Source organism: Paramacrobiotus metropolitanus, unplaced genomic scaffold (genome assembly GCF_019649055.1).
Source record: "Paramacrobiotus metropolitanus isolate TYO unplaced genomic scaffold, Prichtersi_v1.0 Parri_scaffold0000004, whole genome shotgun sequence".
In the NCBI taxonomy this organism is placed as follows: domain Eukaryota; kingdom Metazoa; phylum Tardigrada; class Eutardigrada; order Parachela; family Macrobiotidae; genus Paramacrobiotus; species Paramacrobiotus metropolitanus.
The window spans coordinates 1,766,769-1,790,046 of NW_026570224.1; the positions used below are offsets into that span (position 1 = coordinate 1,766,769).

General features: G+C 40.3%; 4 protein-coding genes across 5 annotated transcripts; 3 read left to right on the forward strand and 1 right to left on the reverse strand.

Moving 5' to 3' along the window:
- Positions 1 to 378: 378 nt before the first annotated feature.
- Positions 379 to 8,048, forward strand: LOC129580742 (uncharacterized). The gene is made up of 11 exons (XM_055471400.1): positions 379 to 506; positions 598 to 816; positions 926 to 1,054; positions 1,375 to 1,749; positions 1,885 to 1,995; positions 2,189 to 2,550; positions 2,723 to 2,968; positions 5,736 to 6,150; positions 6,463 to 7,412; positions 7,601 to 7,702; positions 7,940 to 8,048. The coding sequence occupies exons 2-9, from the start codon at positions 646 to 648 to the stop codon at positions 7,027 to 7,029; spliced, it is 2,376 nt and encodes a 791-aa protein (XP_055327375.1). The 5' UTR covers positions 379 to 506; positions 598 to 645; the 3' UTR covers positions 7,030 to 7,412; positions 7,601 to 7,702; positions 7,940 to 8,048.
- Positions 3,091 to 5,271, reverse strand: LOC129580603 (beta-1,4-galactosyltransferase 7-like). 2 transcript variants are annotated; one of them, XM_055471199.1, is made up of 5 exons: positions 5,158 to 5,271; positions 4,603 to 4,990; positions 4,042 to 4,354; positions 3,670 to 3,774; positions 3,091 to 3,382 (listed from the first exon to the last, which is right to left on the reverse strand). In XM_055471199.1, exons 2-5 carry the CDS (start codon positions 4,920 to 4,922, stop codon positions 3,203 to 3,205), a joined length of 918 nt encoding a protein of 305 aa, XP_055327174.1. In that variant the 5' UTR covers positions 4,923 to 4,990; positions 5,158 to 5,271; the 3' UTR covers positions 3,091 to 3,202. The 2 variants fall into 2 exon arrangements, with proteins under 2 accessions (XP_055327174.1, XP_055327173.1); XM_055471198.1 differs by having other exon boundaries at positions 4,603 to 5,264.
- Positions 8,049 to 8,358: 310 nt separating the features above from the next.
- Positions 8,359 to 10,447, forward strand: LOC129580602 (uncharacterized protein TM_1410-like). The gene is made up of 2 exons (XM_055471196.1): positions 8,359 to 9,552; positions 10,004 to 10,447. Exons 1-2 carry the CDS (start codon positions 8,610 to 8,612, stop codon positions 10,159 to 10,161), a joined length of 1,101 nt encoding a protein of 366 aa, XP_055327171.1. The 5' UTR covers positions 8,359 to 8,609; the 3' UTR covers positions 10,162 to 10,447.
- Positions 10,448 to 12,798: 2,351 nt separating this feature from the next.
- On the forward strand, positions 12,799 to 21,769 carry LOC129580743 (uncharacterized). Its single transcript, XM_055471402.1, has 7 exons — positions 12,799 to 13,910; positions 20,246 to 20,324; positions 20,377 to 20,675; positions 20,899 to 21,146; positions 21,244 to 21,399; positions 21,493 to 21,535; positions 21,651 to 21,769. The coding sequence occupies exons 1-7, from the start codon at positions 13,529 to 13,531 to the stop codon at positions 21,767 to 21,769; spliced, it is 1,326 nt and encodes a 441-aa protein (XP_055327377.1). The 5' UTR covers positions 12,799 to 13,528.
- The last annotated feature ends 1,509 nt before the right edge of the window (positions 21,770 to 23,278 follow it).

The window sequence follows — 23,278 nt, forward strand, 5'->3', positions numbered from 1 at the left end:
GAGAGAGAATTTCATTGCTATCACGTAGTGTATGATTTGCCATGGTACCGCCGTACCGGCCCGGTCAACAGATAATATCCCGTAATAATTATTTCATTTTCATTCAGCTCGACTACTCAAAATTTCCAGTCGTTTTTTTTAGCAGTGGCACTTGTATATTTACTGGCAACCAGGTTCACTGATTGTAAATTTTGTTTCAAGAAAAAAATAGTGTACATCAGATGTGTCAAACCGGTACATATTACGGGTATTACCACGTAGTGTAGTGTAATGCCTTGGCGGTACTGTACCTTTTAACGAAATCAACCAAGTACAGCACAACCAGAAATGTAATCATCGCTTCCCTGGGCGGTTAACAGCAATGCAAGTTGGACAATTTTCGTCTTTTTGAAATTGGGCAAATGTGAGAACGGGTGCGTCTGTTTACCAATCCAAACTTTTCTGCCTGGGATTTTAGAAGTTTTCAGGCCAAGCTGGAGGCCAGTTTCTAGATCTGCACAAAATTGGTATGTACATAAAAAATATTCGCCAACAGCTTGCACTAGCCGGAAATCGGATATAAATGCACTCTTTCATTCTTGAAGTTTGTTATTGCAGGTGCAATGAGACCACCCAAATCAGTCTGCATCTGTTCTTTTTGGGACAATGCCTAGGTACCGTGAAGGAGACGTCATTTTTCGAAGCGAACCATGGGTATATTGCGTTTTGGAGAGTGCATCCACGTCAATCTGCTACCGATGTTTGCGACAGCCCGATGAAGGGGTTCGGCGGTGCACCCAGTGCCAGTTCGCGCATTACTGCTCGGATCAGTGCCAGGTTGGCAGTTTTCAGCGCTCCTGTCCTCCGGTTTGGAGGGAATTCCATTATTATGATATGATTTTAACAGTATGAAGATTAGATTTTTTGTCTCTGCTCATGTCAACAGAAAAGTGACTGGACACTGCGTCATCGGCCGGAGTGTAAAGTCATTCAGCGAATAATGCGAGAAAAGCCATCTGAGAGCTTGCCACGCGATTTTCTCTTCATTCTTTGCAAAATGATACCGAAACTGAAGGTAAGACACAATGCAGCTTATTGGTACAATTGTAACTTTATCTTAAGTTATTTTTTCTGAATTTTGATCCACTAGAAAAGTGCACTCGCTTTTTGCGGGTACTGCATGACCGCAGTTTTAACTTTTTTTGGTAGCAAATACGTTTGTAGAATGCGTGTTATTACTAGACGCGTGTAATCGGCAAAACCGTCCGTTTCATTTATACGTATGTACTTGTGTGTAATATACCTGTGTTTTTGTATTGGTAAGGACTTGTGTGTAATATCATAGTGGTAATATACTGTAGACTATAAAATAAATGCATTGTTTTCTGTGTGAAGAAAAATCATAAATCGGACAGCGATGGAGCCTGCCAACCGCTTTCCGTGCGTACGTTTGAAGATCTGATGTCCCATGAACAAGAGTTTTCCCAGAATCCAGCTCTCCCGGTGCTTTATGCTTCCTGGAAACCATATCTGGATTTGCTGGACAAAGGCAGCAGTGTTTGTCCTGATGTGGATGCCTTTATTCGGTTGTATGGGAAATTTAACATCAACGCCTTCAGTTTAGCGGATTATTTCTTGGGCGATACGGGAAAAGGTCTATATTTGGGTCCATCCATACTTGACCACTCTTGTATACCGAACGCTGTTCAGATCTTCCAGGGGACTACTCTAACTGTCAAAGCCATACAAGATATTGAAAAAGAGGAAGATGTATGCATTCTGCGGCACTTACAGTTTTTACCGTATATTATGCACGCTTGAGCCATTTCGGTTCTGGATTCTGTAGCCAGAGAATAATGAATACCGCAGTGATCACCTTTAACAGTACCTATATGTTTGTTTTAGGTTCGGATTGCGTATATCTCTACGTTTGCGACGACAAGATTTCGGCGAGAATATTTGAAACAACATTACTTTTTTATTTGCGACTGTGCGGCATGCGTCAATGTTGAGCTGGTATCGTCGTGAGTGCTCCCTTACCACCCGCACCTTATTTTCCCACAACCTCCTTCCCCACAACCCCCTCCTTCCCTGATTTTCTTTCATCTCCTTCCCATGTTTCGACACTGTATGACCTAGACCTTTTGTTCCATCCCTGCTTTGAAATCTGACATTTTGTAAGGGTACTGACATTTTGTTTCTTGTATAGGATGCTAAGCGCAGTGCTGTACAGTGCACCACGGAAAGGTGTCCCGCTGTGGTACCTTTGGACGAAAAAGTACGATTTTGTAACGAATGCGGGGCAGACAATTTGGAACGATTATTGTCCGGTCGGAAACATCTTGAGCGAATGTGGAGCGATCACGACCGCATAGTGGAGGGCAGCGAAAGATTTTCTTATGAAGAGATCTTAAAAGTTTTGCAGCAGGATATTTCTGCCGCTGAGAAATTGCTTCATTGTACGAATTTCTTAATGGGAATTTTTTATCGGGAGGCGGCAGTTGCATTGGAAAACTTGGGTCGGTATGACGAAAGCGTGCGGTATCTGCAGAAAGCTCTTCCGGCTATGAGGTTCGTTTAGATATTGAATACCAGACAGCTGAAGTCAAGTAATTCATCGTGTCAGGTCAGTAATTGCAGTCTCGACTAATTGCAAAAACGGCCTACGTAAATTTTATAGTTCTCACTTAACAACTGTTTCGATAGTCGTAATGAGTCTCTGTATCCTTTCTAAATTTTGCAGGATGCACCTGAGCAAGTATCAAAGTGAAGTGACAGGGGCTTTGTCGGAGACAATGTACTGGCTTGGAGATAACCAACAATTTTCGGATGCACTACGTGTGGGAACAGAACTTCAGGATATTCTCAGAATAGTTCCTGGTGAGAATACTGAGATTTATGAAGAATACTCAAAATTTCTTCTGGAGTGCCAGACGATGGAAAGCTCCATGATGACAAGTAATGCTCATAAGCTTAATCACTACTGGCCGTAAACGTAATACTCACGATCAGACCTCTTTGAATTCTTACTATCCTTGCAATGATTACTATCCCAGTTTGTGCTTTTGACTCGTTTTACTTATGGTTGTTTAACACCGAAATAAGGTACGGAACATGCTTATTCCTTGTCATACCGAGTAGTGATTTTGATTGTCATAAATCACAGCGTTGTGAAGGGAATTTAAAGACCACAAAATAAAACAAATGTAAAACCAAAAAATCACTAGGCTTTCGAAGATGCAGTTACGTTAGGAAGAACGCACCAAGGCGTTTTAATGAGATCACAATGCAGTTTGACATTCACAATTGTGCAACTGGAACCATTGATAATGAGATCATAGCGATTTTGAATTAAAAAGCCAACATTATGGACACCACCTTCTCTGTCTCTTTTCCGCATGGCCTGAAATGTACAGTATTAGCACAGCCCAGTAACGTACGTAGTAGTATTATTGGGCTGTGGTATTAGTGCTGTGGTTCGAAAGCTCCAAGAATATTAATAATTTGTACTATAAACATTCAGGCGAAAAATTCCTACGTTACAATAAAGTTAACCTAATATCCACATATCCTGCTATAAGAAATATCACCACAATTCCACAGATACGAGTATTATAAGCAACTTGGTTTAAACTACAGCACCCTTAAACCAATTCCTTTAGAATGTCACTTTATAATTAATACACGTACATCGCGCTGGCCTGGTAATCGTTCCACATCACGCTTGCGCTGTCTGGCGTCGTGGATGTGTAAAAATGTTCGATATCCGGATGTGATACCAACTGGTCTGTTAATCTGCAATCCATTTTAGTGAATGAGCATTCCATCTAATGGTAAAGACATTTCACACCTTCCAAAAACCGAAATCTCCCGTTTATTTCAGTGTTACGGAAATTTTTTCCTTCAAAAGCATCAAATCAGTTCAATTTTCCGAGGCTTTTAAATCATTGTATCAATAAATAACGATTTTAAAAGAAAAATGTAGAAACGCCAAACTGTTTCATAATGATGCCATATTACGACGAGAAGTAAACATATGTATGCGCTTGCGAAATCTCGCACCTGAATTTTCGATTCGTTCAATCTGACATAAAATTCATCATCCTCCATCCCCCATCCCCAGTAATTGTTCGACATCCCTTTGACACGCTGGAAATCCGACGTGGATATTATCAAAATCCCGCCTATAAACTTCTTGTAATGATAGCGAGGATGCAGCTCCGGAGAGGCGATATGCATCACGGTGTCAAGCGCGGGGAAATCGTAGCGGAGATCCCGATTATCGGGTAATAAATCCACATCGTGCATAACGACATAATCATGCGTGTCTTTCGTGTACAGAAATCCCACGTTAATCAAAGACGCCCGGTTAAACCTACAATTATTTAACAATTTTCGCTTTAACAATTCGCCGATACACTGAAAAACGGATGGCGCTGAGATATCAGTAGCAAATGCGTAGTAGTCACTACATACGCAGCAGATGCAAACGAAACGCGAAGCAAGTTAGTATGCACACTGTAAAACGAATGGAGCGCTTGGTGAAATATAAATCCCAATGAAACGACAAGGTTTGATATTCTAGAAGTGCTAATTAACACTGCAACACATAACATGACCGACCTGTATTCGTCTACTTGATTGATCACAAAAATGTCAAAGCGTATCCGCTGAGCTCGGAGAAATGCAGTCATATGCGGCACAAACTGTAAGAGCTCATCAAAACGATCCCGAAACGGCACAATTACGGCCAAACGATGGTGTTGGGGAAGCGGTAAAGGAAGCAGGAAGTACAGCAGAACAGTTAGGATGAAGAACAAGACCAAAAACCCCGTACAGCAGACAGCCACAACAATCGGAATTGGATACGTTCGCATCCTCCGTATGTGGTAAATAATTCTTCGGAAGCGAAGGAGCGAAGCAGTCTGCTGCTCTCTGGCCATTTTGGAACCAACATTGCATGCAAAATCATCACATATTTGTTGCGCTATAACATGTCGGTTTCAAACACCTGCAGAGAAAAACAGAAGAGATTCATGACGCGATAGTCGATAAACGTCAGTAGGTGCAAATTCCACTGCAAAACAGAGATATGGCCCATATGGGATAAAAATATGCTCCAGCAAAAAGACGCTTTTTCTATTCAGAAGTAACGAAACACTCTTAGAAAGCTATTACATATTCATAATCCATCCACAATTTTTGTGATCTTAAATGTAACAACAATGTCTGTACTAAAAAAACTTTTAACGGATGTTTTAAAAACCTTTTTTAAAAATTTTATGAAGTTACTTAAAGTGGTCAAAAAGATCGAAGAAACGGCACAAAGCAGAAACAGCATAGGAGCACAAATCTGGGTTGTATCGAAAGCGCTACCGTACACCCAGCGACAGTTACGTGAGTACGTTGAATTTTCGCACTGACCAATATCCTGCAAAAAAGTCTGGTAGTTATTTCGAAATTTAACCATAATTCAATGATAATGGTTTTGTTCCATAAATAAAAAGGCAGACTATGATTTTTCATTTTTTGTTTAAAAAATAGTTGTAGGTTCCTTAATCTGATGAATCTTGGATCTTAATAGAACTTGATCAGCTTCCTTGTCAAGTGGTGGCTGTTACGAAACGTAGTTCTCGTCTCTGGCTGTGAGAATTGTGAAAAATCTAAACTCGTGAAACTCGTGTTATGGAGAACTCGACCTGACGATGGCGCTTTATTTTTGATTTCCTTCTGCCGGAATAGTGGAATACCCTTTAATATCTTGACCTGCTGCGTCTGGGCATCGTGCCGTGCGTTTGCCAAAGCGTGGAACCATTTGAGTGTTTCGTCATCCAATTCGGTGGCACAATGGCTGGCAACATGGACGACGAAATGAGACGGTTCGAAATGGAGTTATCTGGTGGCTCTTCTCAAAACTCTTTAAGACCAAATATTGGCCGGGCTGTACCACCAGGATTTCCAATGGGACCATCTGTTGCTAGCGCACCAGTCCGATTTATTCCGCATCAGCTGCAGATGAGTCGCGCCAGTCTGCATGCTGCGCCCGTACCAGCTCCCCGACCACCTCATGCTCAGCACTTCACTGCCCCTCAAGCGCCACCATTTTTTCCTCCCATGCCAATGCCACCAATGATGGCACCCCCGATGTTTCCTCGCATGAATACTCCTTCTGTAAGTGGCAAAAATAAACGCCGAAATAATCTCTGGTTCCCGAAAATTACGGTTTCACGGTTCTTATCGTTTGGAGAGTTTCTGTTTTCTATTATGTGCTTGATTATTCGTAACTTAGATTCTGTTATCAGTTTGATTTCTTATTTTTTAATTATTTATAAAGATATAGTTAATGTTCTATGAGTGTCAGTGATTCTAAGATTTTCTGTGTAGTGTCCAGTTTCGTGATGTGAAGTTTGTACGAATACTACTACTCACCGTTAACAAATGATTATTGCTGATAACAAATCATAACAAAATTATAATATGCAGGCTCAGCCATCAACATCTCAGGCGCGCCAGGCAGTACCATCAAACGTCCTCCAAGTAAGCGCCAACAAAGCCATGTTGGACGCCCAAAAAGCCATGGCCATGCAGACGAAAGAGCCGCCCGTAATGGGCCCACAGATCACTCCCAAAGCAATTGAGGATAAAGCTTTGTCAAATAAGTCTAAGAAAAAGATGAAATTTACACGAACGGCAGGCGGTGAAGTGTGGGAGGATAGCAGTCTGGCTGAATGGGATCCGCATGATTATCGGATATTCTGCGGTGATCTGGGCAATGAAGTCAATGATGAGGCGCTGGCCCGTGCCTTCCGCCGCTACGCATCCTTTCAGAAAGCTAAAGTCATCCGGGATAAGCGCACTAATAAGACCAAAGGTTTTGGGTTTGTCAGTTTCAAAAATCCCGAGGATTTCGTCCGCGCCATGAAAGAAATGAATGGCAAGTATGTGGGAAATCGTCCCATTAAGCTACGTAAAAGCTCATGGAAGGATCGTCAATTAGATGTGGCGAAGAAGCGCTTCAAAGAGAAGCAAAAATCGGGGATGCGTGGTTAATTATGTCTCTTGGTTTCCGCTTGTTTTTCACCGGTTCTCTTTTGTGCACCTGTTGGCCAGTGTTTCACCGCAATTTACATTCATTCTCTGGTGTTTCTGACCTGAATTCAAATTTTTAGTGCATTTGTCATAAGATCCTTGGATTTTGCATATACTTTCTTCTGTTTTTACCGTGTATTTACGATACACTTCGTTTTCGGTTTGAGACATTTCGTTTATGTGAAATGTCCGGCAACTGTACCGGAAGCCATAAGGAAGCCATTTCTCATATGCTGTCGCAAGTGTCGGAATATGTTTACGCCGGCTCTTCGACGGGCTGTCCATTTTTCCATCGGCAAAGACAGTTTATGGTCGATATAATGACGAGAAATTTCTTGATCGTGGTAATTATTTACTCCTGATTGGTCATCCGTTTCGACTCAAAAGTTCAGAAAACACTTGACGCATACTGCATAAATCATTGTTACGCTTATTTGGAACTATTGCGCTTTGATTCACCGCTTACTAATTTTCGGATGTTGTTAAACAAGTACTCGAGCATTCAAGAGACAAAAAATCTGCTTTGTTGCAGAGTTCATCCGCTTTGGGAATTCATTTGGCGCTTGATTTAAAAAATCCTGCTAGTAAAATAGCCAGTGTTGGGCACGAGTGGAATGCTGCTTGCGTCGGAAAGGTACTTTCAATTCAGTTTTCCACTCTTTAATTAATTTATTTAAAAATTTTTAAAGCACCAGCATTAAGGATATTTATTGAATTAACAATAAGAAATGAAGATTTGAATTTGGAATGAGTCCTTGAAAATGAGGGGACAGGAAATTGTATAGGACTACAGTTTGGAGGCTTATGTGATAACTGTGCAAAGGTAACAGTAATACCGAAGAAACCTGCTTCCGCCGTGTGCTTTGTTTAGGTGTTTGTGAGTAGCCCACTCGTAATTAACGGATCCAGCGTGATGTGGTCAGGATTCATTGATTATTCAACGCTCGCAGGAAAAGGTCATCTTGAACCCACGAATTTAAAATTATTTAAAAAATAGTAAACAGACACACGAACGATCTTGCTCTCTTTTGTGACTGTTACTTGGATGAGTCTAGTTTATTACGTATTTATTTAAATAGCCTGAACTTGGCACATTATTTTATGCCACTATAAAAACCATGCCTAACCAACCACGACGATATCATTGTGGTAAACTATGCACTCCTTATCGCGAAGCAGAAGGATCCGAAGCCGTAAAATACATGAATTACTGTCTTTCTGTTGATTCTCGTGCAGTGTGTATTTTCAAAGAAATAACTACCATATAAAGCGGCTCTGCTGGTGATTCTACAAACATTCCTCAATTGATTTCTATTAGTTCGCAAATACCTGCCTTACGACAGACTGACAGTTTGCCATGAACGTAATACTGTACTGTTATTTGCTTGAAATCTGTGTGTATTCTCCTTGCTGTTATTTGTAGTACTTATTAGCTACCGCTCCTGTAAATGCTTTCGCCGGGGCCAAGATTATAATTTATTCTTTCCAGCGTTTAATTTATCCGGTTGATTCATACACTACATCAACCCTTAAAGTTAATAATGAATCTTGCAATTATTTTTCTCTGCGGATTTGCATTGCTTCTCCGCTGTGGGCTCGGAAGAGCCGCTGGCCAAGCAAAAGCGACCACAGGTGCAGTCGTAGTATCGACATCAGCGAAGTCCGTCATCTCCGTAAAAATGGTCCAGCCTAACATCTACTCGGAACCGCTGGTCTACGCCAAGCTGAATGCGGCCTACGACCAGCTGGACATGATCAAAAACTCCAACTATTCTGTAATTATTCTTGATCCACAGGAGTCTGGTTTGAATCACGATCAGATTATGGAACTGCGGCACGGAACCAACCGGACAATACTGGCGTATGTGTCCATCGGCATCGCTGATACCAGCAAACCCTACTGGCGCCCCCAATGGACCGGCGGTTTCTTTCCTGATTTCGTTGTCCAGCCGCAATACACCGAACTGACACCTGGTCACTATTGGGTGCAGTTTTGGAAAGCATACTGGCAGCGCATGTTGCTGCGTTACATTCAAGAACAAGTTCTGAGCTTGGGATATTCAGGTTTACTGTTGGATAATTTGGATGTTTATCTGCGCGATACCAATCCGGATATCGATGAGCGCGAGGAGATGATAACGTTTGTGCAGGTTATCAAAGAACAGGCACAACAGTTTTATAAAGATACAAAGATCTTTGTGTCTAATATCAGCGAGTTATACTCAGTAGACCGATTCAGGAAAACGGTCGATGGATTTCTTGTTGAGAATCTGTGGTTTGAAAAGGACAAGAATTTGTTGAAGGAAAACAAAACGAAGGTGGATCAGAAACTGAGCATTCTGCAGCAAGCGCAACGGGATGGAAAAGTTATTATATCCCTTGACTATTCCACTAACGATTCCGACGTGTGCACGTTTTACGAACACTGTTCGTTACAAAAATTTTTCTGTGCCGTTACGGATCAGAAGTGGACTAGCTGGCCGAGTGAGAGTTTGTACAGCAGCTAAACGAATTTTTAAAATTAACATAAAGTAAACTAGTTTTTAATGCAAACAAACCTCCGTATTTAATTATTTTAATTTGAATCAGAACCCATAACACAAGTACCAGTACTCGTTCAGATACGTATGTATACATACGTCCTTTATTGCGGTACATTTTACTAATCGTAACTAACTTATTAACATCATACGGATTCCTATTGAGCACAATATAGATAGATACGTTTTTCGTGCAATCTGGGAATAAAAGATCTGCTGTCGAAGATGTGATTCTTACTGCTTTATTTATCGAAATCTTTACTTCTTACGGAATTCATAATATTATTATATGCTGTTGGGTTAGTCGTCACTGATAAAATAATTTACCTTTAGGTACTCGTGTATGATAATGTGTGAGTTCATTTAACATCAGATGACCTTTGCGATTTCTGCAGGGATATGCATACCGAAAACAACCACAACTGTCGTCCAGACACTAACCACTCAAAAACCCTCCAAAGGTCCCTATTCAAATGCGGGGCGGCGTTTTTTCTCCTTGCTGAATCTTACGCTGGGAATCGTCGCAGTTATGTGTATGCTACAATGGCTTTGATATCTTCGATTCCATGGCAAAGCGTGACTAGCTAGTCGTAAGTATTACTTATTGTTAATACAGCGCCAACGTTCGACATACCGTATTAAACTACGGGGGGTTGAAAATGTGAATGACGGAACATTGATGGAACACATGCAGATTTACGTTTATATTTAATTGGTCCTTTTGGGATTTGCGCTAACCAGAATTAATAGCGCTTTTCAAAGCTATGGAATTCCGTGGTGTTACAGCATGCTGTGCTTAATTGCCTGTATCTCGAAAGAAATTAAAATTAATGTTGTTATTCGTAAGGTGTAAATAATGAACATCGTGCGTAAATTAATCAAACTTGTCATGGAATATATATTTCTGAAATGCACAGATTATATTTTTATTGCTGTTAAGGGCTTGATAAATTCCTTGTGGGAATACGGTTACGTTAGATTGTACGAGATTGCAGGAAAAATCACTTATCCCACTGTTAACATTACCGTAATATGTCGAACATAGTATAATGTTCTTTCGAGTTACGGAACTTCCATTTCTACCTTATTGCTACATAAGTTTTGTTGGCAGGTCAGTTATTATTTCTGCATGTATTTTTCGAGCCCAAAATATACTGCAACTATAATGTGCAGCTTTAGTACATACAAGAATTACAACAGTGTAAAACGGTATGTATAATATTATGTAGTTATGCTATATAGTATACAAACGCTTTTGCTTCGCATGCCGTTACCTGTTTAGCGGCTCTCATTATATTTGAACGCGGGAACAGAAGTGGATCAGGAACGCGTGTGTGGTACATACAAACATATGCACTGCAGCGATGCGGGGCTTCCATGGATGATCCCTGGCATCGGCTCCAGGGATCATACAGCTATGCCGCGGGATACCTGCTGTTCAGCAGCATTAAAACTTTTCATGCATTCGCTTCCGGCAACACGCATATGTATCTCCACATCTCGCCATGGTATCCAGACTAATCCAGTCAACTCTGACGACATCGCTACTGCAGAGTGGTTGACAATGATAAACAATTAGCACAAGTTCCGTTAGTAACATTTTTCAGACCATTCATTTGTATCCCTAAATTGTTAATTACTGCATTTGCAGACGTCATTCACCGTTATGATGCTTAACTTGAACAAATGACTACGTCATAAATACGAGCACTGTCTAATCGCATGTCCCTGTAGTAAATATATCCAGTAACCAAAAACTCTAAGGATAGTTTAGCCCAAAGAAATTAGCAAATCGTCAATATCGTCAGCAATTTGCAAACTTATGGTGCCGGTTTTTACGTAAAATATTGCAGTAGGTGCTTAGTGATACAGAATGTAGCATCTGTAATCATTAATTAATAGTTTTAGGCAACTTTCATTCGTACGCAGTAAATTCATATTGAATAGCTTTCCATAAATAATTAATTCTGTTATGAGAAGGAATTTGTCACGTTCGTACGAACCGGCAGGTGATGCAAACAAATGGTTTTTGGCAACATGCAATCTGAAATTGTATAAAATGCAAAAAAATGACGATAGTGCAGTACTACTGTTCCGAGAGACATCGTACTTTTATGCTTACTGCTGTTAAGATGGATGTACAGACTCCGGTCTTGTAATAATTTAGAATCAAGCCAATGGTAATTTTCAGTGTCAGGTGGTCGTTTTCTGTGACTTACGACTAAAGTTCTGAATTGTAATTTTTCTTCAGGAATAAACTTTGTTTTAACGTATTCGTAGTAAAGAATTCAACGAGGTAAAAACAATTTAAGGACCTGAATGTTCACAAAAGTTGAATTAAATGCAAATATGCAGTGGCTTACATATGAAATATTGTCTAACAACAAGCTTATAATATATCGTTGTAATCGATTTAACGAATGCTAAACGGGTTTTCTAACCCAAATTAATTTTGTAATGAACTATGGTGCTTTGAGTTTTATTTATGACGCATTTTCAATGCACCGTTAAGTTACAACCAAAGGTCATTAAGAATAAACATAAAAAATTTATTGAAAGTGTTGTACAATCTTTGAAATGACTAGAATACGCAACCTACCCTTCCCGTTCGTCTTTCGATTGCTGGTAATTGTTACCAATGCGCGGTTACACACGCATCGCCTGCTCCCCATATTAGCCCACATAATGAAGGCGATCATGGATTGGGATGTCCCTCAAGTATATTCTGCTGCAACTAAATTAAATGTTGAAAGGCCATCATATGATTGCGGCAAACATTGTACGAAGACGCCTCTCTATTACCACATTGCGACCATCTGATGCTACAATGGTATGCAATATTATCGGATAAATCCCAGATGTTGCGTAATATTACATAGATGTTCTGGGAATTTCTTGGCCCGAGCGGTCAGTAAGTAAGGAATATTAGTGCCGTGTTGGGGGCGGCTCAACGGCGCTCACATGAGCATGTAAATGGGCGCGCGTGCTGTTTTCTGCTCTCCCGCGGTTTCCCGGCCGTCCCGGGTCCTGGAAATTCTCCCCAGCTGTCAGTATAGTTTTCCATCTGATGGTTAATTGCACTAAGTGCGCGACGGACCACCCCCTTTAGACGTGATCGTTTTGAGGGCCCAAGACGATTTTCTCCTAGTTGCACGGCTGCCCTGCGCTGCTGCTGCATGCTACGCATTTATAACGTATACGCACTGAGGCAATATATGCTGCATGGATTAAACATTAGCCGCCACATCCATTAATGATTGCCGCTACATTTCGTCACCTGGAGCATTTTCTCTCAAGTATCCCATACATGGCGACGTATTTGCCAAAAAGCGGGAATTTTCATCCAACATAATTGTGCCGTCGGTATCGTGGTGTTAGTGTGTATTAGCAAACATGCCCATATTGTACTGTCGGTATTGTTCCTGAACTGCGCATGTGATCGTGATATTGCGTTATTGGATGGTCCAACATATGTCTGGTTGTGGTTACTGGCGGAAGGTTGCACCGCTTGTACAGCCTGATTCAGGATTGCAGTTTTCCTCTATTACATACAGAATGATTTTAATAGTGCCTTTGTGCCTGGGCACGGTATCTCCATACAAATTGCAGAAAAAACTACAATTGCGGCTTGTATGAATGTGCCGGCGTTCATAATCCAGCGATCAATTTCTCGACAAGGTCGCACGTACGCCGTGTGTTATGAACTTGTACATTTCTTATATTCAACACTGTAATAACCGCTTAGATTTGCTCGGTACATTTTGTGATAAATAAAACCGGAAATCATCGGGATTTATGTTCCCACACCGTCTACAAAGGAGGATCTTTTCGTTGTTTTGCATGCATAGTTTTGATTTCCGCTGACCGTTGAAAAGAATCACTCATCCACAGCTGCATTCGACCCAGTGTGTGTCGCTGCAATGGCGTCCAGTCCCAGTCGCAGTCCACGGCATGAACCCATACCAGAGAATGGACATATTCCATTAAAGCGTAATGATGCCACGACATCCAGTGAGCGATGGAGCAAGAAAGAGGGAAGCAGTCGCTCAAAATCCGACCGCCGTCCCGCCCGATATCGAAACTGGGATAATCCAATGAACCGGCGAGCTTTCTCTTTGAACTTGAAATCCGAACGGCATTATAGCTTCGACATAACCGGGACACGGGAATCCATCAATTTGTTGAAGAATGTTGTCAGCTTAACGAGAGAAGAATTAGCTAGTAAAAGATTAGAAATCAAGTACTCGCCACGCCTCGATGAGTACCGGCGTCCCAACGATGCCGGTTTTGTCAAACTGAAAGGTACAGTAAGTGTAAATTAAGAGATTTGTCGCTCTGCTTATCATAACTGATAACAAGTTAATAGCTTGTTTAACAAAGAGCGCAGATAAAACGTAAATGCGCAAGCAGTCTTCTTACGGAAGATTTTCCGAAGGACGTAGCGCTGCATACGTCCACGGGTATATATATATATATGTATATATATACCTGTAGGTATGGATCCATGTCGAATCCTATTGTAACTTGTAAGTTTGTAACACAGGATAGGGAAAAACCGGATAGAGTTACATGTAAGCAAACCTAAGGCAGGCAAAGGGGATGTGCCTGTAACTGTATAATATAGCCAAAACTACAAGTGACTGCGTATAAGTGGACAGAGATCCACTCGATCAAGGAATGAGAGGAAAATGTCCGACGTACGTACAACCTCTGCCTCTGTTTCCGTAGCTAAAGGCTTTAAGGCAGTCTTGTGAAAAGTTGAAAGTGGTGATTGGTGTTAGTAAATAAAGTGGACGCCCAGCGGCTACTGAGATTTGCAATTATAATCTACATTGGCAGTGGAGGTTTTGTTCGTGCGGTTGTGGTAGTATAAAAGAGAAAAGTTCGTGGGAAGCGTTGCATTAGATGTCAGTTTAATTTTGTTTCCTCGGGAGTTGTGAAGTTGGGTTTTACTGTTGAGGCTCGGCATACCTGTTTTGGATTATAAGGTCACATATCGGACTGGATTATCTCTGGTGAGGTAAGATAGTGAATCCTTGATGCGAGGAGTGTTCTCGGAACTAGGTAAAATTGGTACCAGCTTTTTTTGCGAGTAAAATGAGTTTTGCAAAAGTTTGCGTGAGCAATGAAGAAGAGCCGATAGAGTGCAGCGTTGACGCAGTGACCGATTTAAGAGCAAAGAAAAAAAGAATGGCTTATATGTGTGAGTATATGGGAGACTATCATGGCAAACGTAAAAATAACGATGATGGAGCAGATACGGAGTGCAGTGGACTGTCAAAAGTTAAAAAAATAAAAAAACGTGAAATTAAAACTGTAGCGGCTAGCGGATCAAAAATGTCTCTGAACGAAGAGAAGGAATTGCCCGCAGATAAATACGAAAATGAGGATGCTTTAAAGGTCGCAAAAAGAGAAAAGCGGAAAGTTTATATGCGAGAGTACCGAAGGAGGGGTAATAATAACGGTAAAACAGTTGAAGTTGAGCACGGTGAACAGCCAAAAAATCGGAAATACCGAACACGTTGCAGTAACAAGGTATCGGCTAGTAGATCAACAGATGGTTCCATGAACGAAGCGCAGGAATTTTGTGCAGACGAGTTCGAAAATCAGGATGTTTGTAAAGCAAAAGAAAGAGAAAAGCGGAGGAATTATATGAGGGAGTATCGTAAACGTAAAAAAATCGGCGGGAAAGATGAATTTGATCACGTTTCACCGTCAATAGTTACTGCGATCGGAGATTACGAAGAAAAAACTATAGATGGTGAAAATGCGAAAATTTGCGGTGGTGATGAAAGGGAAAAGCTTTGCATAGAGAAGCATCAGCTGTTAAAAGTGAAAAAAAGAGAGAAGCAAAAAGTCTATATGAGAGAGTATCGACGCAAACAAAGGGGTGTTAAAGGAATAAAAGATGCAGTTGGAATACATAAGCGGAGGAGAGAAAAACATGTGTTGGGTACGGAAAACTTCAAAATGAAAGGTAGAAAATCGAAATATTCGCCGAAAGGAATACGGATTTGTGAGATCTTTGGGAAGTCATACAAGGGTTCCGTTAACGTATCATATGTAGGTTGCGATTGCTGTTCAGTAGTTGAAAGGAGTGACAGGTGTGATAGGAACGATGGAGTAGGGCATCCTGAACTACCCATTGATTGTGTTTTATGCCATGATTGTGGAAGATTTGAGGCAAACGAAGTTACACCGTTTTGTCCAAGAAGCTTTACTTTAAATAATTTAGATCCTGGTGAATTAGTGCCAGAACTGCAGCTTGGGTATATGGAATTACAGTGCGTGCGGTTGATATTTCCGTTTTCCACGATTTTGTTTCGAGCTAAACGATTACTGCATGCAGCTGGGCAGTTTCTTCATATTGTTTCTGACATTAATGAGTGCACTTCTGCACTTTTACCGAGACCATCTAATGAATGTCTGTTGGCAGTAAATCAAAGAAAAGGCGAAAACGCTGTAACTTCGCATTATTCTGTAGATTTTGACACGGTGTATACCGCTCTGGAATTTTAAGAGAAAACAACAGGTTTTATGAAAATATTATACTGAGGGGTCGAGAAGACGTTTTGGAACAATATCAGTGCGCCGATGTTTTAGTAAAAATTGATGTACACGACAGCCTTGCACTCATTAATTTTGGAGGTGTAATTCCTGAAGAATTTTCTACAGGTCCGGAAAGGACACTGCCTTATCAAAATACGGCAGTCTTTAATTTGAAAGGAAACTTTGGTTTGGAAGAAAAATGCTATCCAAATTTGTTTCCTTTTGGTAAAGGGGGTGTGGAAGATGACCGGGAGTGTCGCATAGATTACGGAAAGTATTTTGAAATTCGATTGTTAAGCAAAGATAACCGGTTTCAGAAGGATCCGTCGTACGTATTTCGGTGTCTTAATGTTTATCAAAGGGAGTTAATGTGCAAAGAGGTCAATTATGTATTACGGGATGCCCAACAATTTACTAATGGCCAACGGGATACGGTAGAACTGTCTAAATGTTTGTATCCAAAAGTGGGAGCTGTTTTGCGAGGTACAGAAGCGTATTATAACAAAGCAAAGTGGCAAATGAAAAACATGTTTAGATGCAAAGGTCCGCCTCAGCTTTTGTGAGCATAAATTTGCGGAATTGCCCGGAGTTATTATGTTTTGCTCATCCAGAAATTTACGGTGATATTGAAAGTCATCAAGACTTGGGAAGAACTGAGCTTGCAACTGAGGAAGAAATACTGAAAATCATAAACGAAAATTGTGGGGTTGCTGCAAAAATGTTTCAAAAAAGAGCGGAAAGTTTTGTTACATTCTTGCGTTCAAAGACATCTAGGGCGTTTCCAGAAGGAATTTATGCTAAAGATGTTTTTACTAAAATCGAATTTCAAAGAGCAGGTTACCCCCATTTGCACTGTCTCGTTTGGCTTAATGTGGGTTTTAATTACGAAACGGAAACTGGAAAAAAGGAAATTATTGAATTTTTAGATAATTTTCTTACTACGCAAATACCTGAAAACGAGGCAGACAGACAACTTGTTTTAAAATGCCAGAAACACGTTCACACTTTCACTTGCCGTAAAGGTCGAAAATTGTTTCGCAAAGATGCTGAAAGTAATGTTGCTGAGACAGAGAAACACGTCGTAGGTGAACGGACAGACGGTAAATGCAATGTTACTGAAAATTCACCGTCCGAATGTGAGTCTAACGATAGCGAGACAGGAGACGTGCCCGAACGAAAGTTTAAACAGGAACGCATGTTATGTAGATTCGGTTATCCCCACCGAAGATCTGAAACTACGCGCTTTCTAACTTCTAAAGAATGGAAAAATAGAGTTAAAGGAGACAAAGAAGTTACTTTGAAGCGATTAACTGAAGACTCCGTGGACATTGTCCCATATAATATGGATTGGATAAGGCTATTTAAATGTAATATGGACGTTCAGGTAGTTTGTGACGTATGGGCTGCTATGGAGTACCTTTTTAGTTATGTCGCGAAACCCGAACAGAAAGATAGGGAAATATTGAAAAAACTTTTTGATGATCCGGACAACTTAGAGAAATACAATTCTGTCAGGAGTATGCTTTTCAAAGCAGCCAACGCAGTTTTGTCTAACCGTCAAGTCGGAAAAGTAGAAGCCGCCATGATCGTTTTAAAGTGCCCGTTATACTATTCCACTACATCTTCTGTATACGTTGACCTAAAAAATGCTGAGCAACGGTCAGAGTTATTAAAAAGAAATATAATTTTTCATGGAAATTTCACAAATTCGGATTTTGTACCAACAATGCTCATTAACTATAAAAATCGGTTATCAGATCAGCATTCGTCGGAAGTTTCAAAGTTTTTGGAAAAGATGCACCTCTTCGATTTTTTGCAGTGGTTTGTCGTTGATTCCACCAAAAAAAGTTGCATAGAAGAAAATGTTGATGGTGACGATATGGAAGCTGCAGACTGCGTCGATGTTGAAAAACTTGTTGTAAATCCCCTTTGGAAAAAACAAAAAAATGTAGAACCGTTTGCTTGTGTAACAAAAAGACGGTGTGCGCGTTTATTCACTACTAATGGTACGCAAATGCGAGTGCGGAAAACCCCGAAAAATGTTGCTTTTGCGCTTAGCAGTAAAAATTCTCGGGATAAATTATACGGGATCTGCATGCTGACGTTACCGTTTTCAACAACAGAGATCAATGAATTGTATAACTTAAAAGGAACTGATGATGAATTTTTAAAGGCATTCGAAGCTGTAATTCCAGAAGTATTATCCAGTGCTGAATGGTTGCCGGAAACTTACAAGAGCATGATTAGAGCCGAAGTTGAGTTGGCTGGCAGTAAAGAATACTTACGAAACATGAGAGTTCAGAATACTTTGTACAAAGGAAAAGACGGTTGTGCGATAGCAGCGGGTATTAATAATTCAGAAAATAATGAAACAGGATGTAGTTTTATCGTAGAGAATGTTGATAAAACTTGTTTTACAGCTGAACAGCTTGCAGTGTACGAAACTGTTGAGTCATACCTACATCGATGGTTGCAACATCGAAGAAAAGTTGCAAATGGAGAGAAATGTGACGATTTAGAGCCGTTTCGCATCTTTGTGCAAGGATCGGCTGGCTGCGGAAAAACTTACCTTATAAAATCAATAATAAAATTGGTCAGAAATTTTTGCATTGCGGAAAAAGGAATAGTATCGACAGCACGATACCATGGTGGTTGCTTAGTTGCTGCGCCCACCGGCTGTGCAGCCCATAATATCGGTGGTTCAACGCTACATGATTTGTTCGGATTGGACGTGCAAGACGGTGCCTTTCAAGGGTATCGGGTTTCGACTGGTCAGAAGTTAAACAATCTGCGTGGTAAACTAAACGGTGCGATAATGTTAATTGTTGATGAGATATCAATGGTAGGAAGGAAGTTGTTTTATCAAGTCAGTCAGCGGTTGAACGAAGTCAAAGATACCGTTCAAAAAAAAGGCTCATTTTTTGGAAACCTACCGGTAATTCTTTTCGGTGATTTATTCCAGCTGCGGCCTGTCCAGGCAAAATTTATTTTTGAAAATTGCGGGGAACTAGTAGATTTGTGGAAGCTTTTCTCGCCGGTTTTCTTTAAAATCAATATGAGGCAGCTATCGGATGACGGCTTTAGAGAAGGGCTTGAATCCTTGCGAAAGGGCTTGCTAACAGTTGAGTTCGATAAACTTTTAAGGAGTAGGTGCCTGAACCCATCAGTAAATCCTGATGGGTACGTTGACGTGAAAAGAGAATATGAAGAGAGGTTTAAGGACACTATTCATCTTTTTTACCGCGTCAAATGTACTCAAAAATTTAATTTTACCTCGCTAGTGCAATTAGCAAAGAGTGCTAGCACGCCTGTTTTCGAAATAAAAGCAACGGATACCGAAGATTTGGACCACATTAAAAGAAAGAGTGTAAAGAAAGCTTTGAAACCGTCAAAAGATGCTAAAAGTACGGGTGGACTAAATGAGCACCTGCATGTTGCAAAGGGTTGCAGGGTTATGTTGACGCAAAATATTGATGTCAACAGCGGTTTGGTAAATGGAGCAAGAGGTACTTTGCTCGAAATGTTGTGGTTTCGAGAAGAAACGGGAACCGACGAAACCACTCCTGAAATACATGACTGTTTGTATCCTGACTGTTGCAGACCAGATACAGTTCGAGTCAAAATGCCCAGTAGAATGAAAATTCTATTTGACGGAAATACAGAACCATCCATTATTCTACCAGTCACTTCATATTTTTTTGATTTAAATAAGGTTGCGATGCGGAGAACGCAGTTTCCGGTAATTTTGTCTTACGCTATGACTATTCATAAATCTCAAGGCGCAACAATTTTGACTGGGTCAATAGATTTAAATTTCGGCAAGTGTAGGCCGCAGGGTGGGTTTTATGTCGCTTTATCGCGCTTTCCTAGCGCATCGGCGTTTGTATTATTGGATTACACTCCTGAATCTTTTGCGTTTTCAAAATCAGCATTAACTGAAATTCAACGGTTAGAAGCATATGGAATTCAGTCAACGACTTAGATAAAATAATTTTGTGAAGCACACGAAATTTTGAAGTTCAGTTGCTATTTCGTTATAAGAGCTACAGTTGAACAAAAACGCTCAAATATAAATCAAAGAATTACAGAAATGACATCGCCAAAAAAGTTCAAAGGTCCAGCGCCGCCATTTACAATTGCCGACGCCATTGGAAAAAAACCCGATCGGTAGGATACTTTATCATAATTTTTGTTACTGTTTTAATATGATTTTTTGAAGGTTCTCGCTGACAGTAACTGTTGCGGAAAAAAGCGCAGTGCGTTCGAAAAAAGGCTATGGTAATACTGGAAAGTTCCAATCTGTCACTCTTGTGGATGCCACCGGCATCTTGCCCATGTGGATTAATGAACAGTTCCTCGTCACGTATGGAGAACAACTGATCGTTGGAACCAGTTATAATTTGCGGTTTGAGAAAGGAACAATTCAACCAGGAAAATCGAGTGTGGACGGAAGTTGCTACTTCATTCCAAGCGTGAATCCTGGATACGGATTGGAAATCATCAAACTGGAAGACCAAGGTATTGGTACAGATAATGTTGCATCATTTTGAAAGCCGTTTGCCATTTCGAATCTCGCCAGTATTATAAATTAACCGTTCAGTAGAAAAAATGCATCATTTTTGAAGGTATGAATGACAAGCATGAATAAAATATTTTAAAATAGTTTATTTTACGTATAAATCAGTGAATTGTTGTACGAGAAACTTCAAAGTTAAAGCCACGAGCACTTCCTTTTTTGTAGATGGATTACTGAAAGCGGGAACGCTGGCTGAGCATGGCAAGGTTACTGTGAGCTTCCGTCAGCCATCTGCGTACGTCATTGCTACCTGCAGTGCTAGACCAGTGGATCTGGGGACAGTTGAAACCGAAAGTCAGTGTGGGTTCTGTGACTGCAAGTTGTTGGATGAACCTCATACCGGAAACTCGTTTTGTTCTGGATGTCAAAAAGAGCCAGAAGGCAATGCCAAGACTTATTACAAGCCAACGCAGGCAAGTCCTTTGTTATTTATGACGTGTTATGTTTAAGTAATGACCTCAGCCAGAAGGATTGAGGCAAGTTGGTAAAGACATTGGTTTTTCGCCATAGGTTACTTTAGTAGATCAAAGCGGTCAACTGGATGTGGTAGCTGGAGATTCCATTCTGTCGAAATTTTTCGGGAAAGCAACGGCATTGCCAACGGCTGATTATGATTGGACATCAAAAACAACCAATATCTTGAAACGCCAGTGGACGAACACAGCGGTAAATTTATATGATTTTAGTCCGTCTGTACGTGTTTGATTACTTGGTCATATAAATGATTACCATATCAAACCGTTTATATGGTATTGGTAGGATGGACCAGTTAACCGCTGGCATTGGATTGATATGAAGAACGGTAAGGTATTGATAACAGTCTAATAAATGGCAAACAAAAGTCGTCATTCGATTCTATAATATTTGTGTTGTATACTTTTTCGCATTTAGCAGAGCATTATGCATATTTGTTTTAGAGGTAACCAAATCAAAGAGCGGTGGACCTGGAACCGGAAAACAGCAAGAAAAACATGGGAATGCGGATCAGAAGAATAACAGTGGTCGAGACAATCGCAAGGGAGGCTGCAACAATTGAGAAGTTACAAAAACATTGAAATAACATTATAAGTGTTGCTGTGCTTTATTGTTTATAACCATCTTGCGTTTATTCCGAATTATGAAAACAAAAACACATAAATTTATAATAGAACCTAACGTTTAATATTTGTGTAGATACGGACCGAACTTACATCAAGACGGATTGGTCCATTCTGCGGATGTCGGAATTACCCTCCATATTTTCGCATTATAACGTATCCCATGAATGCTTGGTCTTATTATTGTCTGCATGTGCTGGAAATAAGAACTTGTTGGGACGCATTTGACTCTCAGTATCACTAAACGACATTGGATTATTTTCTGTAAACAAGTTGTGTTTTGCTCAATTACACTCTTACCTATTGGTTGAATGGAAAACCGCTCTTAATCACCTGCTTTACTTAGACAGTGAGCGCTTTATTTCGTTGTTTGCATGAATACAAAATGGTTAGCGGAAACGGTATTTGCTAACTTGGTTTGTGGAAAAAATAAAATTTTCATCTCCAGTTTACAAAAAATTAATTATTAGTCGCCGCTACATTCGAAAACAACATCATTATAAGTTGCTTAGATTTTCTGCTGGCCGATATGACGCAATAAATTCGGTTTTCCTATAGCTCGTTCCAGCTCAGAGACAGTGAAATAGGCCGTAAATAACTGATGTCCCATTATCAAAGAGCAAAATGTGCACAACAAAAATATAGGTTCATTTCAGTTCCATAATTGTACACCGGCACATGCCACAACGGAATTTCCCTTTGAAATATAAAAAGTTCATCCAAACGATCAATATCGTTTGAGAAAAAACACACAACCTGTTTCCTCAATAACATACATATATTCCTGAACAAAATTTTTCATAAAAACGATATAACAGAAGCAGACCAATCCAATGCTGTAATTTTAAATCCTGTTTTACAGCAGCCGGGGAATATTTCATAGTTCCGTTAATCAGGTTTGTAAGATTTCGTAATCCAATCGTCTTAATCGTTATCGCTTCTGCGGTAAAGGCGACAGTATCCATGGTGTTGGTGAAGCCTGTAATAACTGCTACACGACCTCCTCTTCGCCATATTCCACGGATAACCAAAGATTTTGGACTTGTCTTCAAATAGTAAACAAACCATGGAAAGCTGGAGAGCTTTAGCAAAATCACAGTACACCGCACTATTAAAGGAATAATATTTAAGCACTACCTTCTTCCCACGAGCTTCCCGGAAATGATATTGTGGTCGATTGTATGACCTACGTCTGGCAGATGCTTTCCCAACGTAAAAAATACTTTTGACAAATTCAACAAAAGATACGTTATTATCTGTCTTACGTGACAAAACGTAGAGATAGGCAGACATTAAATATTGCCATATGGGAAAAATAATAAAAAAGTGCCTCTAAATTTTCATCTGCAGCCGATACTCAAGTAAAAAAGACCAGGACAAGGAAATGAAATCCACGCATTGGGTTTATCTTATCTGTGGATGGTGATCTCAGTTTAAAGATTAGCTCT